The sequence below is a fragment of the Hippocampus comes genome, unplaced genomic scaffold (assembly GCF_001891065.2).
Source record: "Hippocampus comes isolate QL1 unplaced genomic scaffold, H_comes_QL1_v1.1 scaffold116, whole genome shotgun sequence".
Classification (NCBI taxonomy): domain Eukaryota; kingdom Metazoa; phylum Chordata; class Actinopteri; order Syngnathiformes; family Syngnathidae; genus Hippocampus; species Hippocampus comes.
Window position 1 is genome coordinate 180,123 of NW_017805120.1, and position 24,839 is coordinate 204,961.

A 24,839-nucleotide genomic window follows, 5' to 3' on the forward strand; every position below is an offset into this window, starting at 1 on the left:
CCCCCCCCCCTTCTCCTTTCCAGCCCTCAGTGACAAATTAAGATGAATGGCAAAGATATACGAGGTGAGCAAGCCAGAGTGCAGCACCTTTTCCATGTGTTTGGAGGGCATAAAAGACAACGTTGGTCCCTAAAGCGCCAAGAGATGCACCAAGTGCAACGTTGTTGATGTTTGCAACCACACGAAATGAAAAACAACAACAACAACAACACAAAATTGAAGTAAGACAAATTTTTGGAAGCAAATATTTAACAGGTCTTTGGCTGTTTCCCATGATGCAAGCCGACACCTGATAAGCACTTCCACTACTACTTGTCAGCTTCTGTCAGAAGTGGCCCCCCCCCACCCCACTGATGTTTATGAATGGCTTAGAGAAGCCGAGCCATAAAGCTGTCAATCATCCCTTCCAACGGACCTGGCTGGACGCAGCCAAGGCCTGCAGGGCTCCTTTAAGAGTGCCGAGTGCCGCTCCGTCCATCAAGGGGCTACAAATGAGCGCGTGCAACTCAATCCTGGAACCACATTTGGCTCCGGAAGCGGCCATTTGACCTCCGGAGCCAGCGCTTCTCAAACCGGACCCTGGAAAATGTCTCCGTGGCCCCTAAAAAGGTTGCAGGGCGATGGAGACAAAAAGGCATTTGCCCCTCAACAATGGCGGCGCCCTGCAGGGGGCGAGGAGACACGGCGTCTGACAGCTTGAGGGGTCGCAGCTCAGCTTCGGGGCCCCGCTCCACAATTAGTCAAACGTGGCGGACCCCCGCCTCGGCCACCCCTCCCGTCCGGGTCCCGGCCCCCCCAATTTAAAAGTCAAAATGATCCTGTTGCATTGGTGTCACGGTACGCCGGTGAGGCTGTCCAGTGCATTCCAAAGCAACAGGTGGCGCTAGAGGCCCACAGTGGACGTCCAACAGCCAATCAGAAGCAAGAAGAAAGTCATGCGGGGAAAAGATGCAGCGAGAACAAAAATTTGACCTTTTGAGAGAGAGAAAAAAAACATGATTAGTTATGTATTCATTTATTTTGTGCATAGTATTTTGTAATGAGAAAAAATAAACAGAGTGTGAAAGACAATTTGAATCTTTTGAGTCGAGTGTGCCAAAAACGTCCCCGATTTGCCGGATGTCTTCTTGTGTCCGCATCAGAGGGCCAAACCTGCGAGGAAAGAAACGGGAGCGCCGGCGCTCCAAGTGTTTACACGTGGCCCCTATTCTTGCGGTCAGGATCCGAGGCGTCGTGTTACCGCTCTCCATACATCACCCTTGACGCGGACGGGGGGGGGGTGCTCACGCGGTTACAAGTTACCCCTCGTCCCGCGCCGCTGCTGGTGTGGGTATCGGAGGGAGGAAGAATGCGGCGGCAGGAAGCGCGGCGGATGAAGCGTCGGGCCTGATGACAATGGAGGGGCCGAGGCGGAGGCCCGAGTGTCGCCCCGGGGTGAGCGACTACAACCCACTCGCCCCCGGATCCCCACCCCGACCCCGCTACGAGTCGGGCCCGGCCGCTCAATTGCTAAATGTGCGTCGTCAGTGTGAACCCCCTCCCACCCCCCCACCCGGCGTCCGTCCCCTTGCGTCCCAGCTCGCCTCTTCCGTCCGTCGTTGACACGTGACGGCAAGGTGATGAGGTGACGCACGGGGTGAAGACAGTCTTATCTGCGGCCTTCCTTCCTTTGCAACAACCCCAAGCAAAATGCAGCCCGACCCTGACTGATAAATTTTTCAAGATACGAGCCGTCATTTGACCGCTTTCTTGCTTTGACTTGTGAGCAAAAAAACTTCAAGAGGTTGAATGTAGCTCCCTGGTGAAGATTGCTGTCAAACTAAACATAAAACAAAGAGGATTACACACCCAGAAACATTTCAAGGCAATCCCCTTTAAGTTGGGAACTTCAACGAAATGTTTTAAGTTTTGCGATGTCATAATATACAAGAAATAACTGGTTCGCCCGACCACAGAAATAAAATTGAGTACCAAAATATTCCATCAAATCCGATTCATTAAAAAGAAAATAAATAAAAGAAAGGTGGTACTCCCATCCAAGCTATGTTAGAAAATATCATAAAAAATATTAAAAAAAAATAAAATGACTAACCAAAAAAACTTTCAAATATTAAATGTGTCCATTTGACTTATCGTGAGAGATAAGAGAAATGAAGACGTCTTTTTTTTTGGGGGGGTGGGGGGTATTCTGACCCTTTGTTGTGGTCCAAATTCCCGAATCCCAGAACAACAAGTTCCTGAGAAGCGACGGCGCGCAGGATTGCGAGGAACTGAAGTCACTTAAGCGAGTGTCAAGTGATCCAGTTTCAGCCGTGATGGACTGGGAGGAGACGGACATCACTCAGGGATCCCCCGGGGAGGAAATTCCTCCAGGACGTAGTCGAGTTTCTTTCTTTCTATCTTTTTTTTTTTTCTCTTCCTTCTCCTGCAGATGACTTCCCAAGCATTAAGAGCAGTGACTTTTTGGACGGCACCGTAAAATGTGGAAGCGTGCAGCCGAAGGGCGAAAAGCTTGGTCGGCGGTGTAATCCGCAGCTTTCAAAGCTCCGACATCTTCAAGTGAATAAGAAGGACAGATATGAGAACAAGAAGTAGTTTTCAAATTTTCAAAAGTTTTTTTTTTTAATTTGAAATATTTACTGGTAATATTATAAATTGAAGTTCAATTAAGACTCGGCAAAATTTAACCTGTTTTTTTTTTATATGATCCAACTCTAGTTTGAATTTAAAAATTATTTAAAAAAAGAAAATGAGAGGTTTTTTTTTTTATGGGGGAATTTTTCAGACTTAAAAATTACCAAAACAAAACAAAAAAAAAACCCCAAGAAAAGTTAAATTCCAGCTATTTCACAAGTTTAAATTTAACGAGAAAAATCTTCGGAATTTTTCAAATAAAATTGAAATAAACTCGATTTTTTTCTTTTTTTTCTTCTTTTTTTTAAATTTTTTTTAGGTTTAACACACAACATTACCAGATTACAGTTGGAAAAATCAAAAAGCCGTGGAGACGCCATAAAACCGGAGCCGTATGGGAACGTGTTGAGTAGTGATCATCGCCCGTGATTTATCCCGGCGCATCTTGGCTACTTGAACGCGTGCAGACGTAAAACGTCAAGTACAGGTGAGCGTGACGGCGTGAAATACGGCCACGGAAACTTTAGGCGCTGTCAAAACTTGTAATCGATCCGTAGCACCTCCTGCCGGGCTTTCTCCCGGCCGCCGTCTCTTCCGATGAAACAGCTTCATAACGCGGCGCTTGACTGCGACGCTTCGTCACCGACGCTCGCCATCATCCTCGAAAGCGTAGCAATCCTTTAAGTGTGACACAATCGCTCAACGCAGGAATGTTCCATTCCGGGCCATCGACGGAATCCGCGCAGGCTTCACTTTAATTTGACAGCGTTCGGATTGCGTCATTATGTGGCGCCGCCTTGTCATTATAGCTGATTGTGCTCTTTATTGAAGGTGGGCCCGAGATGAACGCTTAAATATAGTGGCAGGGCGTAGAGACTGGGACATGGGGCTATTATGCTGTCAGCTTTATTAAAAAAAAAAAAAAAATCTCATCATGCTGTTGCTTTATGAGGTAGGAGCCCCGGTATTGCGGTCGGGCAGTGGGTGCGCCAACCAACCAACCACTGGTGGGTAGTAAAAGAAAAGGATTTACTCCTCTACGTGAGCGGAGGCCGAGACCGCTTCACAGTGCGGGCGCGTCCCGCCCGCCGCCACCGCGCAACTGAGGCACACGAGCGCCATGAGCACAGCGACTGACTGCTGTTGAGATGCAAATCGCGGCTGGCGGTGGGTTCGCACCTTCCAAGCAACTGAGCTCACCTAACAACTTCTCGAGTGACACTTTCAACACATTCAAACAATGGCGGAAGAGAAGAAGGCTGAAATCAGCGTTCAAACCATTGCCGGCATGGCTTGTCTTGCTCAAAAGACATTGGGGGGGGGGGGTCGTGATGGTGCCATCTCAACTTTTGCCACAGACGGGCACAAATGCACGCGGACACACGCGCACGCATGAACAAACACGAACACACGCACCATGAAAGATTAGGGGGCCGAGACAAAAAGAGCATTTTGAAGAAGGGGTGTGGGGGGCGGGGTCAGTCTGCTGAAAGCCTGTCATTTAGGGTCTTGAGCCCCCAGATCATCAGCAGCTTACAGGGACCCAAAGTCAAACGTTGACGGGGAAAAGTGGGGGCACTTTACAGGGCTCCCTGCGAGGCCGCATTTGACACTTCACTCGGGGTGGGGGTTGGGGTGGGGGGCCCAAACTAGGACCCATGTCCACATGTTGCGCCACCTTTTGAGTTCAAATGTTGGTGACTCATGTCTTTGTGGCCCTTGGAGAAAAACATTTGTACAACCCAAGTTTAGATGGGGGGGGGGGGCACTGGTTGTAGAAGGGGCAGGGTCTGGCCAGGTCTCTGAGCCTGAGTCTGTCTTCTCTCTGCTGTCTCTCCCTCATAATAGAGGAGCGGGTAGGGGGTCTCATTAGGGCCTGAGGGGAGTTTTGTTTTGATGGCAAGGGAGGGGCAGGGTGGGGGGGTTCTCCTGGGGGGCACTATCACACATACACACACTCAGTGCAGAATGGAAGCAGGTGAAACTCCACATTGTTGTTCAAAGTAGTCAGACGTGCATCCCCACACCACCAAGATTTCCGGCTAGGAACCCACAGCGACCACCCCCCCAACTCACTCCGGTGCAGAGCTACTTCCTGTGTCATCTGTCACCACTTCCTGTCTGCGACGAGCAGGCAATGACAGAGTGCAGGTGCTTCAAGCTGTGTGCTGTCACCACGGAACCCCCTCCACCCACCCCCAAACTGTCCTCTCGCCCCCCCCGACGATTCCCTAATGTGTGTGTTAACAGAAAAACAATTATACTCACACAGCGGTGAGCGACAACTTCAAAAAACTTTTGGGGAGTATTTATTGTTGTGAATGTGATGTTTTTAATCTTTTTTATAAATCCAAAATGTATTTAAGGTATGAATTTATATTGGCTTCCCCCCCCCCACACACACACCAAAGAGGGTCCATTGCCAGTGACTCCAGTGCCTATAAACACATCAAAAAATGTGCATGTCCTGGTGATGCATCCATTTTCCAGGCCTTGGATGAAGCAAAGTGATGAAACCCAATCGGGTCATGCACTTTGATGGGCATTCTCCTCACCTGTCACTCACGCAGACACCCGGCCCCTCCCGCGCCCACCCCCTGCAGTCATACATATATTACAGATCTTCCCTGGTCCTGGAGCTGTCATCATGTCTTCAACGCACCACATGTACCGCTTACTGCGTGCGGCCAGAAACCTCTTCAATTTCGATTGCGAAAACAATACCAGATCGGAGCAGCTAGTGCTACTTTCCACTTCTGGACCAGATGGAACTTTCATTGTCTTCAGACCGTCAGGGACTATTGATTGACATGTTTGCCATGTCGTCGGATACGTGCATTTGGCCGTCAAATAGGCTCTTTAGAGTGCACCGTTGTCTGCAATGTGTATGCCCAAGTCACAGAGGAAACTGGACAAGTGGAGGGTGGATTATTTTGGGTAGTCATGGCTGCTTTAGAGCGCCTTGTTGTTGACCATGAGTGTGTGCATGTCGCACAGAAAAGACGAGGAGATGTGAAATGCTTTGTTTTTGTTTTTTTAAAGGCCAACTTGACAAGCAGTATGTGGACTGGGGCTGTGCACTGGCGCGGCTGCTTTCGAGAACCTCGTTGTCAGCCGTGCATACGCCGACATCAGAAAGAATGCAAATGAGCAAGCTAGAATATGTTCTAAAAATAGCCTATCGGTATGACAGCCACAGTATGGATGGGGGTTTGTGTTGCTGTGGCCGGTTTAGAGCGCCTCATTGTTGCAGCTTGAAAAAGCCTAGCGACATTCTGCAGCGGACATGCCCGCAACGTCTGCTTGATTTTTCACAATTTTAAAGCGTCACTCTCTATTTTTAACTCCTATTTTGGCAGGGTTGCTAACAACCTTCTTTGTGCTGTGTCAAATTTACAAGATACTAATTTCACTTTACTAGGACATTAAAGTTAAACCAAGCGATGAAGAGGAGAGCAGATGGAAATCAACATTTTCGGGGCGCAAACTTTGGAAAGTTGCCCGTCATTGCGCTTTGTTCCCAGATAATGGCACAAAAGGTGTCCTCGGGATGGGTGGGGGCGAGGGCCTGGCTGGTTTGTTCCCACATCTTCAGATGGCAATATTTTCATCGGAGCCCAGGAGGGGAGCGTTCCCGATGCCAAGCGGTCATTGTGCTTCTCAATTCATTCTCCTTTTCACGCAGCGCCTCACTGCACTCAATTATCCCGCCGACAAGAAGTGTTTCCTCCATTTTGCTCGCCTTTGATTCCGCATTGTCGGACGCTCTTCCGTCAAGGAGTGAGCAGGCTTCACGCGTGATGTTCGGGAACAGCTGGGTGGGGGACAGGTACAAATATTCCTCCCTAGGTCCACGTGAAACGAGCTGGAAACAAAAAGCTGAACTTGTGAACCGGGGCGGGGTTGGGTGGGGTGGTGCTCAAAGGGCCGATTGGGGGTGACAGGCGGAAAATGTCTCTGTTTTACACACTTTGATGACTTACAGCCACTTGACTGTAGACAACCTGGCAGGATTGGGGGGGGGGGAGTTTGGAAGGGGGCTTTATTTGGGGTGGGCATAAAAAGGGAGAATGTGAATCATGAGAAGAACAAAAAAAAAAAAAAAATGAAAAGTGCGAATGTAGACAACACTGGGAAGCACATAGTCCAACAAAAAAAGGCTTTTATTCAAACGTCAATGTGAGTTTAAATAAAACAAAATGCAAGTCACTTTTCTTATAAAAAATAATGTGTGTACATTTTTCTCCTTCAATAGGACAAGTGTCTGACTTGAAAGGTGTGATTTTTCAACACCATTGTGGACTTTTTGTTTTCTTTTTCCTACACGCAATATATACAATTAAAGTCCCGTGTTCAGATGGGTCCGCGTTAAACCTCCGTCCCTTCCCGGCTGTACATGAGGTTGTTGACAGTGAAATGATTACTGAGGTTGTAGTAGTTCATTCTGCTGTCAGAGATTAAGGAGGGCGAGTAGGAGCCCAGTCCGGACGTGCCCTCGCGACCTTGGGACAACTCCGTGCCAAAGTCCCGTTCCGGGGCCCGAGAGGAGGCCTCTGCTCCGGTCGTCAGCAGCGTGTTGACGCCAGACACGAAGCCGGCAAAGCACGGACTGTGATCGGCCGAGTTGGGCGGCGATGAACGCGGCTCCGTGGAGGCCGGCGAACCGCGCAGGCTGGGCGGGGACGAGCTCAGCAAGCTGGACGTGTCCGAGAGCTTGTGCCGGGCGAGCGAGTCCGGCTTGTCGACCGGGGTGCTGATTTCGGATCGCCTCTTCCGTTTGCGCCGAAAGTTGCCGTTGTCGAACATTTTTTCGCAGTTGGGGTCCAGCGTCCAATAGTTGCCCTTGCCTGGGAGGAGCAAAGTAAACGGAATTGCTGAAATAAATACATGTTTTCAATAGTGACTAGAAAACTGAAATTAGCTGCGCGCAGTCGTTCATTATAACACGAGAGCATTTTGTCAACCCGTGACTTTAAACATATACGTCGTGTGTTTTCGGGCCACTTTTTAGGGTGTCAATAAACGCGTCAAAACGAGCGGCACTCACCGGGGTCGTCCTCATCCCGGGCCACTTTCTTGAAGCAGTCGTTGAGCGACAAATTGTGCCGGATGGAGTTCTGCCAGCCGGCTTTGCTCTTCTTGTAAAACGGAAAGTTTTCGGCGACGTACTGGTAGATCTGACTCAGGGTCAGCTTCTTGTCCTGCGCGTTTTGGATGGCCATGGCGATCAAGGCCGAGTACGAGTACGGAGGCCGGACCATCTTGAAGAGCTCCTGCTGGCTGGAGATGGACAACCAGCCCAGGTCGGCGCCTGGCGCCGCCAGGAGCTGCCGCTGGCCGCCGGAGCCGTAGCCAGCCGACTGCAAAAATGTGGAGCCCCCGCCGCCGCCTCCTCCTCCTCCTCCTCCTCCGCCGCAGCCGGTGGTTGCTTAGGTCGAGGCCGGGGAGTTGTTGAGCCACAGGTAGGGGTTGGTGGGCGGGGCGGCGTAGTCGCTCAAACCGTAGCCGGTGGGATGGTTGGGGGGTCTCTGGGGGTGATGGAGATGGTGGAGGTTTTGGTGCTGGTAGACGCCGTAGTTGTCACAGTACACGGCCATGTCCAGGAGGTCGTGCGCGGGGTGGCCGCTGTTGCTCTGCTGGCTGGAGGCTTGCTGCGGTCCAAAGGCGTTCATTATCCCACACCAAACAACCACCGGCACCACACGACCTTCGAAGCGCACCCGACTCAAGTGAACTCCCATCCCGGCGAGGGGGGCGTATTTATGGGCAAGGGGCCAGGTGGAGCTCCCGGGGAGATTTTTTTTTTCTGAAAGGGGGTCGGTCACACCTCCTCTTTTTCAATCGGGCCCAATCTGCCTTTCAATGAGCACCGATACCATCTCCATTTGATGATACCATCTCCATTTAGCACAGGGAGCCAGCCTCACGTTTTAGTTAGTCCGTTTTTTTTCCCTTACTGCGGCTCGTCGCCAAAGTGGAGCCATTATAATAACGTCACCATCAAAGAAACGTGCTAAATAAAATAAAACAAACCTTTTAAAAGACACGTTGTACAAATTGGCTGCATTGCATACAATTGGGATTTGGTTCAAGTTCTCTGCTTAGTTACAGCACCAATAAAGTACAATTAGATGATAACATTAATGCTAATTTCTCTCTCTCTCTCTCCCTCTCTATAAAACATCACTATAAATTCAAAATTATAGAGACTTGCCTTATTGTATTTGTTATTTGGACAATTTTGCTTGTTTGAATTCCTGCCTGGCTCTGGCGTTTCCCGTTCTGCATTAATTTGAGTCAGCGTATCTTGAAAAACTCGAAGTCAGGTCACTCCATGTCTCGAGGCACCCGTGGAAAACAACTGAAGAAAATATCGCTGGATGACGCCCATGTCACAAATATAAAAACTGGGGAAAAAAATGAAATGAGTACCAACTGGTGTTAAGTGAGTGGCGAAAATAAGGAGGCAGCAGACATGTTTTTGCTTGAAAAATCCATACACTGTGAATGTTTATTCAGAAGTGTTGTCAGTAGTGAATTTGGAGCAGTTCATGATGGAAAATCAGATGCGTGTTTAGTCAACCGCTTTGCGCACGCCAAACTTTTCACCAGTAAAAAGTCACTCGACAGCCATTTTTTTTTTTTTTTTGGTTGCTTTGTTTCTCGAGTTGTAAAAATGCCTCTGTGTGATCTAATCATGCGTTAATACAAACAATCACGTACAAAACAGAAAATAAAAATCATATATACAAACCTCTGTACATACATAGTGGGACATTCGAGTTGATGGAAGTCTCGATGACTTGAAGGGTAAAAACTCAAAAGGTCTGCAATGAGGTATTCATCTTGTCAGCGTGGGTGAGGAGTGCCAGGAATGTGTGTATCTTCGAGTGTTTCTGTGTGTGTGTGTGTGTCTGTCTTAAGGGGCAGCAGCCGGCATTTTTTTGTGGCCGTCTCGGTCGTCTGCGTCTTTACGCTTACTGTACAATTCCCGAATCGATGGATGTCTGCTTCCTGGTAGTCTTGGGAGGAGGGGGCGGCGGCGTCTTGCTGGGGAGCGGCGGCGGTAAATGCTACGCCGCAAACACAAGCCTCATTAACACAAAACAGCTCATTGGCAACGCTCACATGTTTCTCCAAATTAGTTTCTTCATTTCATAACATTAACGTAGAATATCACGAAAGAACACGTCGGCCTCGGGGTAGAAGAAAAACAAAAATAATGGAGGTGTTGTGATTTTGCGTTTGAACTCGTACGTACCCGCTGATGCGGCGGTGGAGTGGTGGCGCTTGGGGCGCTCAAGTCTTGATTATCCAGCAGGTTGCCGTAATCGGCCGTGCTGCCTTTAACGGGAAGCGGAGGCGGGACGTCCACCTTGTCGCCGCAGGCAACCCCGTTCAGATCCACGCCTGACCAGAAACCACGGTAGCTCAATTTTTCATTCCCCCATCTATGTATAGTCTGAAGCCGTCTGTGTTGATGGTGACTTTTAACAATACAACTCACTGTGCAGACTGAAGGAGAGTTTGCTACGGGGCGTGATGGGCGGCGGTCCCGGCGAGGAAGACGAGGAGGATGAGTTGGATGACGAGGTGGCGGGGGGTCCCGGCGACACGGACAGGCGACGGTCTCCGACGATCTGGCTCAGCACCTGACTCCTGGGCCTCTGGGGCCTCAGCGGGCTGATCTGCAAGAACAGAAAATGCATCGGGGATTGAGAAACGGACCATTTGTCCTCCAGGACCCGCGCCATACCGTCTCGGAAAGTATGACGGCCTCGGCGGGCTGCAGCGGGATCTCGGTGGTCTTCATCTCCTTGTCGAAGATCTCCTGGTGCTTGCTGTTGCGCTTCTCCTTCTTCTTGTCCCGACGCTCGCGCTCGGGTTCGTCGCGGTCCAGCTTGTCTTGGGACTTGGTGTGCAGCTTCTTGGGGAGCAGAGGCTCCAGGGCAAAACTGGAACAATGCAAAAGATGAAAAGAACCATCAAAAGCCATCTTTTTCTGGGACTGCACTTGAAAAAAAAAAAGGATTTATATTCATTTGTGACTTGTTTAATGGCTGATTAACACATTTGGATGGGCACATTTTTTATCCTCAGCAAAGAATGACAAATATTACTGCGGCTTACTGAGCTCCTTGTATAGTATATGCGTACAGCCGCATTATACCGCCCCCAAGGGGCCAAGGCGCACATTGAATTGAACCTCCGGCCGGGTATGTACAATGAATGATTGCCGCGCCGACCGAGGAATTGATTTTTGGAACCACGTGGGCTTGCCAGTACTTTGGAGCTAGTTACCCGTCAGATCCCGGCCTGGAGGGCGAATTGTCCGAGGAGACGGAGGTGACGGAGGCCACGGACAGAGGCCGCTGCGACGACGGCATGGTGAAGGAGCGAACCATCGAGTGAGGTCGAGAACCGCGACGCTCATCCGCCGCCGGCTGTGGAGGCCGTCACCATTCATAAGAAAACACAAGCATTGAGATTCATTGTCATATTTATACATGAATAAGCAGAAAAAAAAGACCAGAAAATCGACAACGACGATAGTATTCAAACACAATAGTATTTTGCATGATTAAAATAGGCTAATTTTAAACCCGACCTTTTCCGCTAATAAATAACAATTAGACTTTGGACCCTGGGTGATTTCCATTGTAGCTGTCCCACTCTGCCAGAGGGTGGCGCTGTGGTCTTATTGTATTTTCCAGTTCATGTTTGGAGCTGATGCCTACCTGACACACTTTCCACTTCAAATGATGCAGAGCTATTCAAATGTAGCTCAGAGTGGTAATCATTCTGTGAAAAAAGCTCCAAATATTTTCCCCCCCTGAAACCAAAATATGAATTCTAACGACGACGACATGTTCTTTGACAGGCCAACCCGTGCACTCCATTCTCACCAGCGTCTTGACGCCGTACTGTTTCTCCACCTTCTCCTTGAGCTGCTTGAAGCAGGCCTCCAGGCGCTCGTGGAAAGGCCTCAGCGCCTCCGTCACCTTCTCGCCGTGGATGCGCACGCCCTCGGCCAGGTGCGGGATCTGCGCAACGGCGCAATGCCAAAACATGCAACGTCATTCGGCCATGTTTCAAAGTAATACATACTCTATGTATTCGTCATCACCCTCGTCACGATTCGGACAGCTCAACGGTGTCCTGAGAAGGATGAGACGAATACACTGCGGAGGCGGCGCGAGAAGCGGGAGACACAAAGACGCGTGTCAGGATTCCCGTCTCCCAGGATACCCGTCGGCGCCCTTTTTATAGAGCCGAGCGAGCATGATGGAGGATGATTGAGCGTGTCCGAGTGGCGGCATGGCAACGCACTGCGTGTGCAGAGGAAGGCGCCGGCTATTTGTGGAGCGCGTGGACGGACACCCGCTCACTCGCTCAAGGTTGAAGAGCTTTCAGCGCAATGCCCGAATTCGGTTAAGACTTCGAGAATCAAAGTGGCGACTGGGTTGGCTTTTCCAGGCCATTTCCAAACCACACTCGGTCCCCGGTTATTCTCTCTCTGCCAGCCAGTTTCAAAGTGACGTTCTCCATCTTTTTTTTTTTTTTTTAAGAGCGACACAATCGTGTTTCCCGGCACGTTGTTCCGAGTCGCACCTGCCAGGCGATGAGGTCCTTGAGCTTGTCGATCTTGTCCAGATCTTCCGGGTGTTCGTGCGTGTACTTGTCGTTGAAGAAGGCCTGCGGGGGAAGGACGCACACTCAGCAGTTGTTCACATTTTGGATCGTGTGGAGGAGAAGCCAAACAACATAAATAATCGAGTAATGAGAGCTGCAAGCAACTATGAAGCGGGGGAGCCCTCGCACCCGTGGCCACGTTGGAGAACTGGCACATTGGGGATCCATTGAGACGGAAATGACATTAATACAGTCCAGGCACCCCCCAAAAAACTCCCAGTTAAAAAATATTGAAGATGTTTTGTAATAGGGAAATAGGGAAACAACTCTCAAGAGTTTTTCTTTGGCTTGTAAGTCAAAGAAAATAATAAGTCACGCATACCTTCTCGTAGTTGGCGAAGCCCCCCATGACGGCGGGGTCCACGATGCCGTTGAGCAGCATGGAGAGGGGGTTGATGGGAAGGTTGGGGTCGCTGAGGTGCTTCTGTACCATGCTGCTGATCTTGTCGTTGGCCAGCTGCATGGTCTCCATGGCGTTCTCCAGGGGGCTGATTTCATCCTGAGCGCACGCAAACGGATCAGGGGAGTGACGCGGAGAGTAACTTGGTCATTTATTTTATTTGCACTTAAAAAAAAAAAAAAAAAAAGACAATTTTGAAATCCTTTTTTTTTTGGGTTGGAAATGTTCAACAAAAACAAAGGCCTGCCTTGAGAAAGCGAAACAAAAGCCAGCGCTTCTATTGTCTTTGAGTGGCATTGGTCGCTACGCTTTCCGTAAGCAAGCATGATGAAAAAAAAAAAAGAAAGAGGCAGCTGAATCGATTCTTCTGACAGCGAGGGGACGTATCCAGAGCCTCGTGATGGCGTCAATACGGCCGTCCAAATCGCTTAATCGCGACCATCGATCGGCGGGCCCGAACATCTTCATCAGATTAGGAGGCCCGCTCGGGACGAGCCACTACTCACAGTGCACACCGACTTGACTTCGAACCAGCGCAGGATGCCCGGCAGCTTATAAGCCGTCGTGTACGTGGTCCTCTCGATCCACATGTTCTGAACACACACACACACAAACAAAACCAAACAGACGGCAAGTTGACTGCGGCTCCGGTGTCACGAGTTCCAACTCTCGACAAGCACCAAAGTGAGAATTGAACCGATTCAATGACTTACCGCAAACTCGTTGTCCGGGTCCTTTTCGCCTTTTCTCACCGGTCGCGAATACTGGAATTTATGGACTTCATTTACCGTGTAGAAGCTTTGGAAGAGAGACAGAAGAGCAAATGATTCACCAATGACACGAGACGTCTCACGCTGGGGGAGCCGTCTCCGCGCCTTTTAATCACATTACCGAAGAACCCAAGTGATGCGGGAAAGCGTGGCGTGAACTTCTTAATCTAATAAACAGATTATTAACGGAGCAAATTTAACGCACCGCCGGCCTGATTCAGGCCACGAGGCACTTTGGTCAAAGGCAGGTCAGAGACACTCGCTTTCGGAACGCTGGCCACCGTCGTGACCGAGACCGGGGTCGGCGCATCCTAATCAGGCGGCGAGCAAATAAGGCGACCGAAGGGGCGGGCGGCCCTGCAGCCGCGCGATAAAAGCTGCGGTCCAGGTGTATTTGCAGAAAGGTTTCCACGGGGTAAACATCCCTTTTAATTATGCCCACTGATGCATTCGGCGGCTCGCGCATCTGAGGGAATTTATACGCCTCAGCGACGCGCGCGCGAGCGGATCGGGCAAACGCACGCGTGCAAAAGGGCCATCTTCAACAATACATAAAAATTTGGTCTTTAATGTCGTCAGAGGATGACATTCAGGCAAATACATAACATATGCGGAAAGTGCTCATCAAGGCCGTCAATTTGAGGTTTTGAAATAAAAATAAACCCTGCGACCTCAATGAGGTTTGTTGCAAATACATTTTTGACCTTGCCGCCCACCTGAGGATTTGTTCGGCCACGGGCTTGTTCTGGAACTTGGCGGGTAAATCCAGGATGGGTTTCACCGTGAAACACTGCACGTCTTCACGCAGACACATTAAGGAAATATTTGTACTTTTTTTGGGGGGGGGGGGACATTTGAACGGATGAGTGGCTGGATGGTGGATACATTGTCCGTGGGAATTCTTGATGTCCTCGCTGGGCGGCGTGGTGGTCTTCATCTTCTCGGCGTTGGGGAACTGCGTGAGGAGGCGGGCCTCAAAGTCCTCCCAGCGCTCGTACTCCTTGCCGCGGTAGATGAACATTTTGTTCTGGAGGGGGGAGGGGGGGGGACACGGGGCTGAGCTACTACAGGATATGGCGTGAAAATAAACTTCATTCCTGTTCCTTTCTGTTTCATTTTGGTGACATGACCACTTTCATTGATGTTGATTTATGACGACAACAATTATGTCACTTCATTTCGCTCCTGCTGTGACTTGAATTGAAAATATTCATCCCGGTCACGTTACCAATTTTATTCTTGTAACAATTGAACGTAATTGTCACCATTCTATTACGACAGAGTTGCCCACTTCACTTTCGGTACTTTACGACTTGACCGAGAGCGTCGGAGACTCGGCAGCCGGACGAGGACGACCTCACGGAGACGATGGGCGGTGATTACTTTTCCGACAAGGTCAAAAAGCTACCGTGAGGGAGGAAGGAGCGAAGAGGCGAAAGCGAGACAAAAAAGACGTTTCAACAGAGCCCAAGTTGAGACGAGCGCAATTTGCCGTCTGCGAGGATACATGAAAAGAATCAAAGAGCGACACAAGAAGAATCGCTCTTCAAAGTGGACCTTCACGAACGCTTGGGGACTCTTTCTTTTTTTTTTTGGTGTGTGTGTGTGTGTGACATCGCCGTTTCCAATCAAGTCACCGGAACTCTTGAGATAAGAGGACAAAATGGTGTGCACGAGCAATATCACGAAGACGGAGTGAAGCGATCGGGTCAGCGAACGTCTGTGGAATAATAATGAGTCAAAAAAATACATAATGTATATCCACAAAAATGAAACACTTCTTGACATCAATACATAGCAAACGGTGGCCGGGCCTCATGAACTCACCCGCAGGAAGGAGGGGAAGCCGACGCCGTAGTAGCCCACGGCGAAGTAGTCGGGTTTGGGCCGGATCACCTTGACGATGTTCTCGTAGAACTGCGCCTGCTTGCGCTGTGAGTGGATGCGCAGATGTGAAACGTCGTTCTGTCACCAAGCTCATGTTTACGGTTGTCTCAACTCATTTTTTTTTCCCCCACAGTCAAGGTACAACCATATTTGGGCAATTTTATTCAAAAGAAATAAAAAAAATTACTGTACCAGGGATGCGCTAAGCTGCTCAAAGTCAAACATTTCATTTTCGTACTGCTCGGCTAGTTCCTTCCCCAGAATGATGGCTTCCTCCCACATCTGCAAAACAAACACACGTGTCCATTTGCAAGAAAAAAAAAACAACCCACACACAAGTCCACGTTTGAATGTTTGCTTAACAATCTAATAGAGCAGGCGATCACACGGCGCATTCCGATCAACAAAGTGTGTGCCTTTGCGCAGTTCACCTTGCCCTTGTCGAAGTAATTGATAATCTGCTGGTAGAGCTGGTCCTTCAGTTGGCCTTGGGTGGCGGCCTGGTAGCCGTCGCGCTGGGTCAGGTGGGCGGCGCACGGCTCGTCAGACCACTGGGGGGGGGGAAAAAAAAAACGCAACGCTGTTTCAACACGGGGCTGAGCTACTACAGGATATGGCGTGAAAATAAACTTCATTCCTGTTCCTTTCTGTTTCATTTTGGTGACATGACCACTTTCATTGATGTTGATTTATGACGACAACAATTATGTCACTTCATTTCGCTCCTGCTGTGACTTGAATTGAAAATATTCATCCCGGTCACGTTACCAATTTTATTCTTGTAACAATTGAACGTAATTGTCACCATTCTATTACGACAGAGTTGCCCACTTCACTTTCGGTACTTTACGACTTGACCGAGAGCGTCGGAGACTCGGCAGCCGGACGAGGACGACCTCACGGAGACGATGGGCGGTGATTACTTTTCCGACAAGGTCAAAAAGCTACCGTGAGGGAGGAAGGAGCGAAGAGGCGAAAGCGAGACAAAAAAGACGTTTCAACAGAGCCCAAGTTGAGACGAGCGCAATTTGCCGTCTGCGAGGATACATGAAAAGAATCAAAGAGCGACACAAGAAGAATCGCTCTTCAAAGTGGACCTTCACGAACGCTTGGGGACTCTTTCTTTTTTTTTTTGGTGTGTGTGTGTGTGTGACATCGCCGTTTCCAATCAAGTCACCGGAACTCTTGAGATAAGAGGACAAAATGGTGTGCACGAGCAATATCACGAAGACGGAGTGAAGCGATCGGGTCAGCGAACGTCTGTGGAATAATAATGAGTCAAAAAAATACATAATGTATATCCACAAAAATGAAACACTTCTTGACATCAATACATAGCAAACGGTGGCCGGGCCTCATGAACTCACCCGCAGGAAGGAGGGGAAGCCGACGCCGTAGTAGCCCACGGCGAAGTAGTCGGGTTTGGGCCGGATCACCTTGACGATGTTCTCGTAGAACTGCGCCTGCTTGCGCTGTGAGTGGATGCGCAGATGTGAAACGTCGTTCTGTCACCAAGCTCATGTTTACGGTTGTCTCAACTCATTTTTTTTTCCCCCACAGTCAAGGTACAACCATATTTGGGCAATTTTATTCAAAAGAAATAAAAAAAATTACTGTACCAGGGATGCGCTAAGCTGCTCAAAGTCAAACATTTCATTTTCGTACTGCTCGGCTAGTTCCTTCCCCAGAATGATGGCTTCCTCCCACATCTGCAAAACAAACACACGTGTCCATTTGCAAGAAAAAAAAAACAACCCACACACAAGTCCACGTTTGAATGTTTGCTTAACAATCTAATAGAGCAGGCGATCACACGGCGCATTCCGATCAACAAAGTGTGTGCCTTTGCGCAGTTCACCTTGCCCTTGTCGAAGTAATTGATAATCTGCTGGTAGAGCTGGTCCTTCAGTTGGCCTTGGGTGGCGGCCTGGTAGCCGTCGCGCTGGGTCAGGTGGGCGGCGCACGGCTCGTCAGACCACTGGGGGGGGGGAAAAAAAAAACGCAACGCTGTTTCATCATCAAGGCAAGCGAATGGTGGCCATGTTCGACTGCTTCCAACACTGGAACAAATGCGATCCATTTCGCTGCTGCTGCTGCGTATTGATTCGCCGACAGCCGGAGTGCGCCATTTACATGCTAAAAGGATTTCTGCTGATCCACCGCTGACCTCTCCATCCGCGCGGCTTGGCGCGGCCACAAATGATCCGCTGAGAGCTAAAGTGGGCCGAGTCCGTTTTTTCCCCCCATAAGAAATAAGCATGTTTTTTTTTTTTAAAACATGTACCTTAAGTAGCTAGGCATGCAGCAGCAGCGTGTAAGCTGCCTCCGTGTAGTTGTCGCACTCCTTGTGGAGGTCGCACAGCTTGTACAAATACCTTTGGGACGAAGAAGAAGAAAAATATGTATCTCAATATAATTGCATATTATATATAGTTTTAAAAAAATCACAAGTGTGTCATCAAAGACGGAAGCGCTTACCTGATGTACATCTCCTCTCGGTCAATCTCCTTGTAAAAGTTCTGTGGAGGAAAAGGACACCATCAGGCAAAAACTTGAAATGCAATTATTTATTTATTTTTTTAATCTTACATTTTATTCATACTAACTAGATACTTAGTCATGCATTTTCATACATACATATTCATAGGCTTATGATTTTATTTTGGAATTAAATTGAAATTATCACGTTTCCTTGCTTTCTGATTATTATTATTATTTTATTATTTTATTTTTTGTCATGCGACAAAAAAATTGACTTTTGCAGTCATATCAATGCATGCATTTATTTTTTTAAAACAGTGTTTTCTTTCCCTTCCGATGAAAAGAAAAGTAGAGTGTCCATCTACCTGCGTATCTGTTTGTCTATCTACCCGTGTCACTGACCAGCACATTGACGGTGCAGCTCATGCGGTTCTCCTTGTTCTCGTCGTGCATGATGGTGCGGTAGTCCAGCAGACGCTCCAGCAGACGCACCACCAGGGTGACAAAGTTCTCGCCGCTTTTGGCCAAGTACTTGTGCTTCCGGCAGTGTTCCAGCAAACTGGAGACGGGCACCAAAGAGTGTTAGCCTTTCAGCGCCATCTATAGGCGCAACGCCGGGATGCGCACTTACATCTTCTGGAAGAGGACTTTGTACTGCTCGTCCCCGCGGCCGCCCTCCACCTCGTGATCCAGCTTGGTGATGATCTCGTTCTCAAACTGCAATGGCGCGGCGTGATAAGTTATGACGTTGAAAGGGTCCGTGTCATTTAAAGGTGCCTATGCGCGCGCCGCAAAGTGGATTCCCCTCATGCAGAAAAGCTTCATTTTATGCCATAACGAGGCAGAACATTAGGGTGCTCGCGGCGCCACTGTTGATAATCGCGGCGCAACACAACAAAATGAGATTTGCCCAATTACAAGCCAGCTCGCGGCTATACACCGTTTATTATCCCTCACATTCCTGTTTGAGACACCCGCTTCACTCCCGTGTGATTGGAGTGCAGTAGCCGTGTATTATTTTTCTTTCAATGCGAAAAAATAGCACTCGTGATAGCATTTGATTGTATGCTATTAAAAAAAAAAAATGCAGTCGTAATTAAAGAGAATTTAAAGAATTCAACAGTTTTTGGGGCATGACTTCATGCTTCAATTCAATGAACACTGTGCTGTGCTGTGCGGATAAATACATGAAAATTCCTTTTGTTTTTCAGTAAAATCAAACCAGGATGAAGCAAGCACACTTGGCATCTTTTTTTTGAAGAGTGGGTAGCCATTTACCAGACACACATTTTCGCAGGCTACAAAAAAATAAATCCCTGACGTACCCTCTGGAAGCTGCACGTGAAGTGGAACTCGCACTGCATCATGTCAAAGAAGATGGCGATGGTGGCCTTGCGCAACTCTATCTCGGGGACCAGCGTCATTTCCAGGATGGGACCCACCATCTCAGGGATGAATTTGATCTTGTGGGGCCCTTTTTGGGGATTGAGAAACACATCATTTCAAGTAAAACGGAAGGAGAAAAACAAAGCAAAACAAAGGCATACGGTAAAAAGCTCTGGTCAAGGAGTAAGATGAGAGCATTTAAGGGATTCTGAGGTAAAGAATTCTAATGAGCCCCCACTTGTGCCTCTCTGGACTACAACAACAACACAAAGCCCATTCAAGTACATTTTCCCCATTTGACAGCAGTTATCGGCTGCAATGGGGAACCACGGACGATGATCAATAGCCCCGAAAACAAAACATTGTGCTTGTGTAATTACCTAGATTGTACCACATATCCCGGATCTCAAAGCCGATTTGCCGCCGCATGTCCTGGTACCTGGAGGCATCAGCGGGATCAAAAGGGTCAACTAAGCTCATTGCGTTATTCTGAACAAAATATTCCAATGAAACTGGATAATACAATCATTTTAAAAAAAGGCGGTGGGGAGTAGTGGGGGAAGAGCAGGCTTTATATTTTCACATTAACGCAGTCATGCTACTGAAACAAGAGCAGACCAGAAGGTGACCGCTGCACGCGCGCCGGCCCGGGTCGACTCACTTGTGGCAGATTTTGGCCCGCTTGTCGCTGGAGAAGTTCTCCAGCTGCAGCGACTCCTGCGTGAGGAAGGCTACGGCCAGGTGGAAGTAGTTGTTCCACAGCTTCACGCATCAAAGAAACAAACAAAGCAGATGTGAGGCAGAGCGGCAAAAGGAGGATTTGTACAAACAGCAGGGGGCTTGAATAAACATTCAGACATTGACAGCTTTGTCAAGGTACCGAGGAGTTCATATCTTACCTGCAGCTCAAAGTTGGTCTGATCCAGAAATTTCTTGTTCAGCACGGTCGCATACTGATTAATGGCCCGCAGGAAGACCCTGCGCAGATAAGCGGTGCACAAAAGTGTTTGGCGCTCACATCTGATAAGCGGGTGCACCAGAAAATGATATTTTAAAAAATGGACTTAAAAAAAAATCCAACCCACATACTTATAATCGCATTTTGTTCCCCTTTATGCAGCCTTAAAAGGTCACTTTCCAGTGAAACTACTTTGCCTTGTAAAACAAAAGAGCCAAAAGCGATTGTGAGTGGCATGTCTCGCAAATGCCAACAAACTAAAAAGCTCATGTTACACCCCACTGAGCAAATCCAAAGTCAAACGGAACCCCTTTGAACTCCAAGACAGTTTGACCAATCAGCACAAGTGAATTAAAAAAAAAAAAAAAAGGTCTACCCCACTCGCCCGGTTCCAATGTTAGGTTCCAAACTTTTTCCATCATGAATGTGACCGCTAAAAATTTTTTTCAAGGTAACTCATTGTGCCTCACAAAATTAAAAGTACAACCTTTACAAAAAAAAAAAAAAAAATCAAATCAATTCAAGACATTGATAGTAATCAAGTATAGTAAGGAAAGTAAATAAGTAGCAAACTAAACTCTATTCATGATATAATCTCCCCCCTCCCAGCCGCCTTTGCCATAAATGAATCAAGTGGAGTGAACGAAGCAGCTCACGGCATCCAGACGGCGCAGCAGAAGGACTGCGGGGCGGGAGAAAGCGTGCAGGGACAACACCGTCCGACTAACTAATCCGCTGTGATGTCCCGCAATTAAAAGTTAATAACTTTAGCGGCACGGAGCTTTTAAAAGGCTGGGGGAGACTTTAGTTAACTCACCCCTGCCCTGCCACGGCTCATCCCGCAAAAAAAATAAAAAATCTTCAGCAGGCGGACAAATGTCCGTCGTAAAACGGATGATTTTGTGGAAGGAGCAGTCCACCGGGTTTTGTGGTCATTTGCCCCCGGAAAGCTGCGTGAAAGATGTTGAGGTGAACCAAGGTCAACTGTTGGGGTTTTCACAAGCATCAAATAAAGAGGAGACAAAACGTAATACTGGAGTTAGTCCATCTGGCGGGCAAGGTGACGGAAAATGTTCCTGATTCACTTTAGAGCGCCTCATTGTCGGCCCAAAAATATGGGCGTGTCACTCAGTGAAAGATGGAAGAGCCAGAAAGAAAGCCAGCTGGTCGACCGGGGCTTCAGGCTGGCGTAGCCACTTTAGAGTGCCTCGTTGTCAGTCACTTCAACATGTTGCCCAACACTGCCCTTGAACTTGAACGTGAACAAACGCCAATACTGACGCGATACATGATTCATATCTGGCGCTGGTGTGCCACACATATTAAGTGTCACCTTAATCATGACTGGCAAAGGTTAACACCTGTCAAGGAACGCCACAAAAAAAAAAAAAATCCTGCCCAGCTCAGCGCTCAAGACTTTTACCAGCCCGCCGTTGTGCACGTCTCACTCAATTTTCTGCTACCGTGCACATGCCAATATAGCTGATATACTTAACGGCGGGGTTAATGCTAAAATTGCTTTCCAATGGCTGCACCCCACCAGCGGGGAAATATTAAGACAGGACGTTTAAGGTGCTTTTGGGGAAGGAGAATAGACAAACGCAAACAGGTGCCATGCCGCTAATTTTGAGACTTTTCCCGCAACACATTTTGGTTGACTTCCTCTGTTTTTTCAGGCATGGCTTCTTGAGACTTTATTTTGTGTGTGGGTCTACTGGTGATAGACATGCCTACCATATTTCATGCCGGCAAGAGAAGCTAATACTTTGGGGGCTGATTAAAAGAAATAATTAGCAACATCCACATAGAATGAAGAAAACTAAAAAGTCTTGCAACTGCCGCAGATTTGAGGCGCTTTCCACATTTTACCTTTTTTGTAAGTGGACTTTAAGACAAAGCTATGTGCTTTTAATTCACTTAGTTTTATGTTGAGCTTGACAGTAACCTGAAACTTGGAGTGGCTCGAAGCCTCATTGAGAAGTCTTTTTACACTTTAATGACAACTGCTAAAGTTGGAGGAATTGGGTAGGATCATTTTCTATGGTGTACCCGTGGCTAAAAATACACTTGAGAGTTGCCATAAGGAGCTTTGGACATGAAAAAAAAAATATATATATATTGTACAATACAATACAAATATTCATCAAGACTGAACCACAGGAGGAGAAGGGATAATATTTCAGTCTCAGTAATAAGTTTCGGCACTTGAATGTGTGTTTGAAGGCAGGTCGCCTGAGCGCCGACATGTAATTGGCAAAAAAAAAAAGGGGGGGGGGGAGGGGGGAGGACAGTTCCACCGTGAGCACATCCTGCCATTAATTAAAAGTGTGAAGAAAAAAAAAAAACACAACTAATGAGGCGGCCGAAAATAGAATGTGCTCTTGCCATCACGATGATGAAAATGCTCCAAAAAGACCGTTTGAAAGGCAGCCTAGAGATTTACAGAATATCGTCACGGAGCCTCGGTCAAACCTTTTCAGCCGTGCAGCCGCTTCAAGATGAAAATTTCAAACTTGCTAAATTTCAAGTTGCTAAAGTGAAATTAGCTTGAGAATGGATGAGAGGAACGTTAACGGCACTTCTATTTGCGGCGTGTCAAATCTAGAAGACGTCTATTTTTACTTTACATTGACTTAGAGACGCAGCTCAAGTCGTCCTGGTCGCCCAGGTAACAGAGCGACGAATATGCGCCCCCCCCCCCGAGTCGGAAGGAACCTTGAGTGCTTTGGAGCCGCCTCTCGGCATTAAGAGCCATTTGAATACAGTACACACGCCTCGTCGTTATGATGAATACACTCAATCAATGTGCCGCCGTCGGAGAAATCACCTCATTATCGCTGATGGATGGCCGCCATTTTGAATCCTCAATGTATGTCGGGGCCCCCTTCGCCCCCTCCACAACCACCTTCCGTCCCCTTGCAGCGACGTATGCTAATGAACATTTATCAGCCGATCATACTTGCTAATTGAGTTCAGGGAGCAACTTGGGAGAATGATCCCCCATCTATAGTCGGTCGTACGCCGTGTAGGAAAAAAGTTGTGCGCAAAGAGATAACGGCAAGGTCACAAGGCTTAGTTATCAGATCAATTTATTAAGGCGATTAGCTCCATTTCAGCCACATGATGAACGCGCCGTCCGTTTAGCCATCGACACGCTTGCAACGCGACTTTCGCGCCAATGTGACAAGGCCGTTCTCAAACTTTGCCGGCACGATCCGCTAGCGCAGACAAAGATGAAAACTCAAATGCCTCGCAATGGAGCATCATCGAATTGTAAAACTGCCAAGGGAGGGGACTGTTGCCTTTCCCCAGAAATGATGTGAAAACTCAATATTTTCCGTGCCAAATGTCACGACGAGGCGGCATTTAGCTCAAATGAATCCCTTCGTAACAAGTGGCAACATTGCAAATGCATTGCGCTCGTTATTCTAATTCTAGCCCAATCTGCTAATGAAGTGCTGTGGGAACCGAATGGACGACGAAAGGGGAACGTGACGAAGAGGATGATGATGATGATTAGGATGAGGAAGAGGACTTACTGTAGCTTTGTGAGTCAGCACATCGGCAGCAATAAAGAGGCACGGCAACTGAACTATCAAAACTAGCCTGCGAGGGAGTACTTTCAGCCGACTGGGCAAAACGGCCACACAAATGTTGGCTAACAAAGTTGAAAGAAAGAAAAAAAAAAACATGTTGCACAATCTTCCTATCCCGGTGAGGAAGCTTAAGCCAACGTCTGCTAATTAAGCGCGAGAACAAACAAAGACACGAGGTTACCTAAGGGACACTTGGACGTCTAATGAACGGCGAGAAGTAATTTTGCACAAGGCGACACGGCTACGCTGCATTGTAGCTTATTCGGGAAGCAAATTGAGAGAGTACATGGCGAGAGAGAAGGGACGCGCGTACGAGTCGGGGGCGCTTATGGATCGGCATCGCGAGAAGATGGATCGTCAAGCTTTGCGTCTTACAGCGAGTCATCGAACTGAGCCGCCCTGCTTCGCCGACACCGAATGACGAAAACGCCGATGACCCGCCTGCCGAGCATATCTGGTTCAAATTGGGTGGCACAAAAACAACAAACGGCCAATTGTGATCAAACGTCAAAACTTCACCAGCGGTCCGCTAAAGATGGTTCAAATTTGGCCGACCGCTTCGCTTTGAAAAGGACACCAGGGAATAAGCAAATTGCGTCTGAACTGAAAGTTGTGGCCGCTAAGGCAAAATAAAGTCGCGCTCACGTCCCCGCGTGACCCGGAGGCGATAAGAGGTGACAGCAGCAGTTGGCGAACCGCGGTTAAAATATAGATTAACTGCTCAGGAGAAAAAAAATAAAGAAACAACCGCCTTTCGACTACTTGCCTTAACTTCACGCGACAAGCAGCGCTTGAATAAACCACACCGCTTTTTTTTTTATATTTCAACCAGGGTGGCACCGGGCCAGGTTGGCAATGAATAAAAGACGACAAGCAGTCAAGTCAGGAAAAATGGCAGGACTGAAAGTTGAGAGATTAGCATTTATAATTCATGCGACTGTTTACTGGCTGCTCATCTGATTGCCGCACTGCTGCCGAGGCCTGGTGTTGATGTTATTTGCATGGCGGGATCGGGGTGAGGGGGGTGGGTTGGG

At 48.2% G+C, this 24,839-nt stretch overlaps 2 protein-coding genes and 1 long non-coding RNA gene across 3 annotated transcripts in view; 1 reads left to right on the forward strand and 2 right to left on the reverse strand.

Moving 5' to 3' along the window:
- Positions 1–6,847: 6,847 nt before the first annotated feature.
- Positions 6,848–9,015, reverse strand: foxi1 (forkhead box i1). Its single transcript, XM_019865790.1, is given in 2 exon segments — positions 6,848–7,481; positions 7,682–9,015. Coding segments are annotated over 2 exon segments (1,173 nt in total). The 5' UTR covers positions 8,376–9,015; the 3' UTR covers positions 6,848–7,002.
- A 256-nt stretch (positions 9,016–9,271) lies between these two features.
- dock1 (dedicator of cytokinesis 1) overlaps positions 9,272–24,839 on the reverse strand; it is a 65,781-nt gene continuing 50,213 nt past the window's right edge. The window contains 23 exon segments of the mRNA XM_019865783.1: positions 9,272–9,707; positions 9,896–10,044; positions 10,142–10,322; positions 10,391–10,589; positions 10,936–11,078; positions 11,541–11,678; positions 12,247–12,330; positions 12,650–12,826; positions 13,234–13,320; positions 13,441–13,525; positions 14,214–14,295; positions 14,383–14,524; positions 16,752–16,856; positions 17,004–17,093; positions 17,243–17,362; positions 17,669–17,759; positions 17,863–17,903; positions 18,268–18,424; positions 18,497–18,582; positions 19,191–19,339; positions 19,632–19,690; positions 19,913–20,013; positions 20,151–20,229. Coding sequence (XP_019721342.1) covers positions 9,612–9,707; positions 9,896–10,044; positions 10,142–10,322; positions 10,391–10,589; positions 10,936–11,078; positions 11,541–11,678; positions 12,247–12,330; positions 12,650–12,826; positions 13,234–13,320; positions 13,441–13,525; positions 14,214–14,295; positions 14,383–14,524; positions 16,752–16,856; positions 17,004–17,093; positions 17,243–17,362; positions 17,669–17,759; positions 17,863–17,903; positions 18,268–18,424; positions 18,497–18,582; positions 19,191–19,339; positions 19,632–19,690; positions 19,913–20,013; positions 20,151–20,229 — 2,641 coding nt within the window. The 3' untranslated portion in view covers positions 9,272–9,611.
- LOC109513372 (uncharacterized) overlaps positions 20,881–24,839 on the forward strand; it is a 5,486-nt gene continuing 1,527 nt past the window's right edge. Inside the window, exon 1 of the long non-coding RNA XR_002167749.1 lies at positions 20,881–20,910. This is a non-coding gene — a long non-coding RNA (uncharacterized LOC109513372). The remainder of the gene's footprint in view (positions 20,911–24,839) is intronic.